General features: G+C 40.6%; 1 protein-coding gene across 1 annotated transcript; it reads left to right on the top strand.

The window, feature by feature from the left end:
• The first annotated feature begins 767 nt into the window (after nucleotides 1-767).
• LOC148724508 (uncharacterized) lies at nucleotides 768-6,621 on the top strand. The gene is made up of 4 exons (XM_088731309.1): nucleotides 768-959; nucleotides 2,137-2,393; nucleotides 3,189-3,303; nucleotides 4,937-6,621. Exons 1-4 carry the CDS (start codon nucleotides 893-895, stop codon nucleotides 6,058-6,060), a joined length of 1,563 nt encoding a protein of 520 aa, XP_088587435.1. The 5' UTR covers nucleotides 768-892; the 3' UTR covers nucleotides 6,061-6,621.
• Nucleotides 6,622-7,320: the final 699 nt, after the last annotated feature.

Here is a 7,320-nt window from a genome sequence, read left to right on the forward strand (position 1 = left end):
GGTTGTCGCAATGAAAGCGAGGGTTTCCAAAACTCCGAATGGATTATTTTTACACTGGTATATTGGTATATTCGCGTATCTTGGTAACAACGTATCTTTATTTGTGTTTTCAGGTTGCGTAAATATTTATGATTTCAAGTTGTGTGTAATTTGTCTCTTTTCTTCTTTTCCCCTGTGAAATGAGGCACATTACAGAATTAAAACAAAAAGAAACATTTAGTTACTCTCTGTCTTAGACAGTCGTTAGAATACCTGGTTACTAATTAAGTACAGCTTGATAAAATGTCAAAAGGTAAAGCCAAAAAACATTAAAGAAGTTGGCCTTGTTTGTAAAATTTGACGTTTTTCCAATCGCCAAGCATTCTTATTGATAGCAGGTGATAAATTGAATTATTTACTGCTGTGACAGCCGAAGGGGTACGCAAACAAAAGTGACAATAACAACGACTTTCTTGCACTTTCTATGCAAGAGTGCATGCAAAGTAAAGATCTATTTTCCCCTTAAAAACGAGTTGTATTACCCGCCTGAAGAAAGAGACATTATTTTCTGTCATAGATAACATTCAATATCACTCGGACGAAGTAGTAAGTTTTACCCGGTAAGTAATTACAACGTCTGGTCAACGGTATTAATTAGAATCTCAGTAATTGAAGCTAAGAGCCTTTAGACATCATTGGTTAAAATAATAATTTGCAAAAGTTGATATATGTTTAAAAACTGACATACTTCCTTTCAAAATGACCATTTTCAGTTACATAAAAACAGCAGGTGGTGAGATGAATCATTCTGTCCATCAACGACTGGGAATAAACAATAACTCCAATGTAGCAAGATTAATTTTTTTCGCTATTGACACTCGATACCGTTCCAAACAGAAAACTCTGCGAGATTATGGAAATGTTTCAAGTTCTATTTCTACTTGCACTTTTGGGGGAAAATTGCTTGGCGTCGAACAAAGGTGAGCATGTGAGTTTTATGCAGTTCGCGCTATTCGAAAACATCTATGCACTTAACTGTACGTGTCGCTTATCAATTACTTTTCCCTTGATATTTGACCTCCGCAGTTTTTCAACCTGTTGAAATATCTTATTATCTTAGAAACACATCTTTAAATGCTGGTACTCTAAAGTGAAGTGTCGCTCACGGCTTTGACGAAGAGGCACGTAGACCCGATTGCAAAATATTACAAAGTCGTTAATTCTATGAACGATTTACACCTATTTTCCCTAATGTGTGGATTTTTGATGACGCAAGTTCACCGAAAGATAATCCGTTTTTTAGGATTCTATCTCAACTGAAGATCTGTTGTTTAAACTGCACGTAGCCCCCGAGATTATTGTTTTCGTAACTATTATGGTCGTTCTCCCGCAAAAGGAGTTTTTCAGATTTTTCACAATTCTCCTTTTTCCCATTTATCTGTTCTCAGTTGTCACCACTCTCCTTAGTTGCCTTTAAATATTCCTCAGTTGTCGCCAAACTCTCCAGAATTGTCGGCATACTTTTCTTAGTTGTCGCCAAACTCGACTCAGATGTAGGCAAACGTTTTTTAGTTGTCGTCAAACCCTCCTTACCTGTCGCCAAACGCTCATTAGTTAGATGCCGCCAAACATTCCTTAGTTGTCAGTTGTCGCCGATCAGTTATTATTTTTAACAAACTATCCCTAGTTACCGCAAGAGATTTCTTAGCAGTCATCAAACGCTCCTTAGTTGTCGCCAAACATTTCTCATTTTTCGCGAAACTCTCTTTAGTTGTCGCCAAAAATGTCTTAGCTGTCACCAAACTTTTTCCAAACAATCGCAAACCCCTCCTTAGTTGTCGTTAAAACCTTTCTCAGTTGTCGCCAAACTTTTTATTAGTCGTTACCAAACCCTTCTAGATGACGCCTAACCATCCTTAAGTACCCCCTTAGCTGTCGCCAAACATTACTCAGTTGTCGCCAATCCCTTCGATTCCCAGTTGTCATCAAGCACTTTTTTTGTTGTGGCGAAACATTTCTTAGTTGTTGCCAAACATTTCTTAGTTCTCGCTAGACCTTCCTTAGTTGCTGCCAAGCACTTCGAATATGTGGCCAGAGTTGACGTAATTCACTAGTTAGCCTCGGTGCTCGAGTGGAACAGTATTTTTTTATCCTCAGAGGACTGTCGACAAGTGAAAATGAATCCCACGATCCACGACTTCTTCTTGGAGAATCACGTTTTGAGAAGGTTAGAAATAGGATCACCCAGCACCTGTGAGGTGAACTGTTTTATGGATGCTGACTGCGTTTCGTACAACCTGAGACGGCCGCAGGATCCAGACAGAGGGTATCTTTGTGAATTGAGCGATTCTACTGACAAAATTCATCCCTTGGATGTAAAATACGAAACCGGAGCTCTCTATAAATCATTCCAGGTAGGATGGTATCATTTCTTCGGTCATTACAAATTTGTTCATATGCCAGTATTACTGTTCAGCAACCCTGTTACATGGTAAAGCCCACACTGCCTTGGAATGTTATGTCATACCATCTCAAACCATGTCCTGCCATTCTATTTCAGGTCCTTCATGTCATATCGTGACATGTGCTGTCGTTTCGTGTTACAAGTTGTCATGATATGAAACGTATTCCGTATCGTGTCACTTCATTTAATTTTTGGTCATGTCATTTTTACTCATGTCATTTTCACTCATGCTAATAGGTAACGTATGCGAGCTCGGCTATTTGTCAGAGCTATGTCAACAATTGGTACCACGTGTCATGCCATGTCAAGTACCATGCTTATCATCCTGTTCCATTTCAGGTGATGTCATTCTATGGCATTTCAAGTCATGTAATGTTGTCAAAACTCATGAATTCTCGTCGCCTTTGACGTTATGTCATGTCATGATTTGTCAGTCATGTTATGTTGTGTGACAACATTCCATGTCAGGTCGTGAATTATTACTCCATAATGAGTCGTTCCTGTCCTGCGTTGTTACCTCACACGATGTCACTTTATGTAATGTCAAGTCATGTTATCCATTCCATGTCACGAGATGTCATGCTTTTAAGCGTCATACCTGTGTAGGTTATGCCGTGTCGCAATATGCCACAGAGTACCATTGGATGCCATGATAAATACATAGTATAAATAATAAATATAGGACACAGCCGTATTTGTCGTTGGAATCTGAACTAATAAAATTAAATCTTTCTCTGCTTGACAGAACCCTTGTTCAAGTAATCCCTGTCCTGCGATTCAGCGATGCCAAACAGGATTCACCAGCAAAGCTTATCGCTGTGTTTGCAGAAATGGGCTGTTGGGACGAAACTGCACTGAGGGTATGATGCATTGATAGATTTGCCTACGTCCTTGGTAATCATTTCTGTAATAAAGATTTCAAAGCTCAACGAAATTTTATTTCATCGGAATTTACATTACGATTCGCTGTCAAATCTCCTCTTTGGGCCACAGGCAGCCCAAGCTCACTACGAGAAAAGCGGACGTGACTCTTACCGTGTTGCGTAACGTTTTATATTTATAAAGGTTTGTATGGGATGTTATCGGTTTGCCTTAAAAGAGAGAAAAAAATGTCTTGTTTTGAAATATAATGGGCTCACTTTATTGCCTTGTTGTTTTCTTTGTTGATTCCGAACGTCTCAGGCCATTTTGAAGCGTTTTCGGCGAGTTAGCGCTATGTTGGTGTTCAACTGCTAAAAGAAAGACAAGGCCGGAAACCTATTTTAGAAGCGTCCGTCGCCCGAAGCGAATAATTCCGCCAAAAAATTTCCACCAGTCTCGATTCCTCCAGAAAATCAAAGCAGAGATGTTGCAGTTCCATTTTCCATTCACTCGATTCACAATTCCTCCCCCAGATCTTTCACTAGCGATACTTTTATCTCCAGATCGATAGGCTTTCCCATTTCGAATTTGGCTGGTTGAAACGACCACTGTCCCTTCGCCGATCGCACAGTATGTTGGGTAACAAAAATAAGCCCGGCGAGGGTAGCCAGCGGCCTGCAGTCCAAAAACAAACCCGTCAGCTCCCCTGGAATTTCGCCGCAGGTTTCGTTCATAGCTTGACACTCAGGAACGTGCACATGGCGATCGATCTCGGGTTTCCACTGAGATATTTAAATTAGTAAACACATTTTCATTCGATGTTGACTGGTCGATCAAAACAATGCGGTCTTGACAAAACCTCTCGAGGGGACCAGGGGAGCTGACGGGTTTGTTTTTGGACTGCAGGCCGCTGGCTACCCTCGCCGGGCTTATTTTTGTTACCCAACATACTGTGCGATCGGCGAAGGGACAGTGGTCGTTTCAACCAGCCAAATTCGAAATGGGAAAGCCTATCGATCTGGAGATAAAAGTATCGCTAGTGAAAGATCTGGGGGAGGAATTGTGAATCGAGTGAATGGAAAATGGAACTGCAACATCTCTGCTTTGATTTTCTGGAGGAATCGAGACTGGTGGAAATTTTTTGGCGGAATTATTCGCTTCGGGCGACGGACGCTTCTAAAATAGGTTTCCGGCCTTGTCTTTCTTTTAGCAGTTGAACACCAACATAGCGCTAACTCGCCGAAAACGCTTCAAAATGGCCTGAGACGTTCGGAATCAACAAAGAAAACAACAAGGCAATAAAGTGAGCCCATTATATTTCAAAACAAGACATTTTTTTCTCTCTTTTAAGGCAAACCGATAACATCCCATACAAACCTTTATAAATATAAAACGTTACGCAACACGGTAAGAGTCACGTCCGCTTTTCTCGTAGTGAGCTTGGGCTGCCTGTGTTTGGGCGAGACGAGAAATACTCTTGCTCTTGGACTCTTGGACTCTTTTCAAAGAACCTTCGAGCAAGCGTATGACAACTCAATGATGTCCAAAATATCATTTCAATTTCTCCTTTTCCTTTCTTTCTTTTTTTTTTTTAAATAAACGTTTCTCTTCCTTTTTTTTTCCAAATTATAGCAACTCCCTCCGTACGGGTGTTTCCTGATTTTGTCGAGACTGAGGAAGGAAAAGACATCTCCATGACATGTGCAGTTATCAGTATTCCTCCTCCACGCTTGGTTGCATGGAGCAGATCTCAAGGAAATCTTCCTTCCCAAAGAAGTACCGTCCAGGGAGAAAATTTGACCCTGACAAACGTCACTAAACAAGACAGTGGCTCATATGTGTGCACTGCAGTAAACATCTGGGGTACAAACTCGTCCTCAACTCAGCTTAGAGTCTATTCAGCACTCATATTCACCAGCAAACCTCCGTCGAATGTGACAGTGAAGGCGTATGAAGTTCTTATTCTGCCATGTTCTGTTTCAAGCGATCTGACACCAGCGATGTCTTGGATCTATGTTGGGACTCTATCATTACCTGATGGTGCGAGTATCGATTCCTCGAATAATTTGATCGTTTCATCTGCTAACTTTACCCACGGTGGTACTTACATTTGCAATGCAACTACTGTTCGGAAATCCATTCAAACAAGTGTCACTGTTTATGTCAAGTACCCAGAAACCTGCGCCACAGTGAAGGCAAACATCAGTGACGTCAGTGGTGACTACGTAATTGATCCTGACGGTGTTCTTGGCGAAGATCCATTTCGTGTTTATTGTAACATGTCTGATAAAGGAGGCGTTGGAGTGACAGTTTTCAGTCACGACAGCGAGGAAAGAATCCACGTCATTGGATATGACGCACCTGGAAGCTACAGCCGTGATATTCAATACCGCGACAGGAGCCTTTCTCAGATCACAGCACTAATAGAAGTTTCAAGCAGCTGCCGGCAGTTTATCAGATATGAATGCAAGGGTGCTGTATTAAGCCTGGGTTCAGTTAGCTGGTGGGTGTCACGTGATGGTCAGCCCATGAGATATTGGGGCGGAGCTACACAGGGGTGCGCATGCGGAATTACCAATTCCTGTGCCCGATCAGGCGATTCCTGTAATTGTAATAAAAATGATTTTGTTTGGCGGGAGGACAGTGGCTTTTTGACCATCAAATCTGATCTTCCCGTTACTCAGTTGAGGTTCGGTGACGCTGGCGAGGCTAATGAAGAGGGTTATCACACCCTTGGAAAACTGGAATGTTATTGACGAGCTTTATAACCAGTTTCGATTTTGGCATACGTAGAAACAAGATTTAAATATTGTTGACTTGCCGTGAATTGCACACCTCAAGGAATGAAGGAATGAAAAACTGGAAACATTTTTGGGTATATTTAAAATAGTTTGACCTGTCTTGAAGCCAAAGATAGTTGTCTAATTTGTATTTTTGTTTCTTTAGTAGTCTTACCCACAATGCATACATGCACAATGAAAATGAAATGACGGAAAAACCCAATTTTTTTCTTTGGAGGGAGTTCCTATGGAGGACATAATATCACACGTTTATTTCCATGTTTAACAAAAACATATTGTCGTTAATTGTATTTTATTGTTCTACATCTATGATGAAATCAGGCCATAAGCTGGGTTTAAACTTTTTACATTGTGATCTGTGTATGGCCGACGTCAGATACAGGACAGTATAATTCATGAACATCATGTTCTCAACAAAAAATCGTTTATTTTAAGTGACAAAATGCCTGTATTATGTGCCTTATATTTTACTCGAGGAAAGGAACCGAAAATACTCATTATTCCAAGTTTAACCGATCAGCGGCTGCTTTTTGCTTACACTAACCTAACTATTCCCATATTTTTGTAGGTTTTGTCGAACACCAATTTTTTAGCCAATACAAAGGCCCCAAATCTGAACTCTATACCTCCTCTACCAGAGAGGAGCCAACTCAATTCATAACCGCAGTCAATTCTTTTCACCCGGCTCTAAAATATACCTAGGAAATTTCCAACAATTCTTTATCCTTTTTAGACATCAAAGTTTCAATTAAACGCAACAGTTTATGCACTAGTGTGTATTAAAAACCTACAGACTCACATAGCACTTGTAGTATTCATCTTCGCATCCATCTCATGTTAAGAATTCCATTCCCTTTTCTCAGTTTCTAAGAATTCGTCGTTTATGCAGTGATGACTCTGATTTTTTCCACAAATCAGAGTCAATGTGCCAGGTGTTCGAAAAACGTGTTTACTCTTTTTCTGTCGCTCAAGCGGGTCGACACCGGGCCCAACTTATTGATCGACAGTCAGCACTACAAACGTCACAGAAGGAAAGTATCGACCGCATTCCATTCACTCTCACGTTTCACCCTCACAATCAATCAGTTAAATCCATCATTCTTAAAACCTTTAAATTACTTCAAAACGTTCCAGAGACTGGCACTATCTTTTCGCAACCTCCACTCATTTTATTCAAACGCGACAAAAACATAAGCAATTTTTTGGTCATAAGTT

This window comes from Stylophora pistillata, chromosome 8 (assembly GCF_964205215.1).
Source record: "Stylophora pistillata chromosome 8, jaStyPist1.2, whole genome shotgun sequence".
NCBI lineage: Eukaryota > Metazoa > Cnidaria > Anthozoa > Scleractinia > Pocilloporidae > Stylophora > Stylophora pistillata.

Excerpts from the sequence above, each read along its gene's own strand:
- LOC148724508 (XM_088731309.1), top strand. The coding sequence starts at position 893 with ATGGAAATGTTTCAAGTTCTATTTCTACTTGCACTTTTGGGGGAAAAT. Across the intron at positions 960-2,136 it reads TTGCTTGGCGTCGAACAAAG|AGGACTGTCGACAAGTGAAA; the intron begins GTGAGCATGTGA and ends TTTTATCCTCAG. Across the intron at positions 2,394-3,188 it reads CTCTCTATAAATCATTCCAG|AACCCTTGTTCAAGTAATCC; the intron begins GTAGGATGGTAT and ends TCTGCTTGACAG.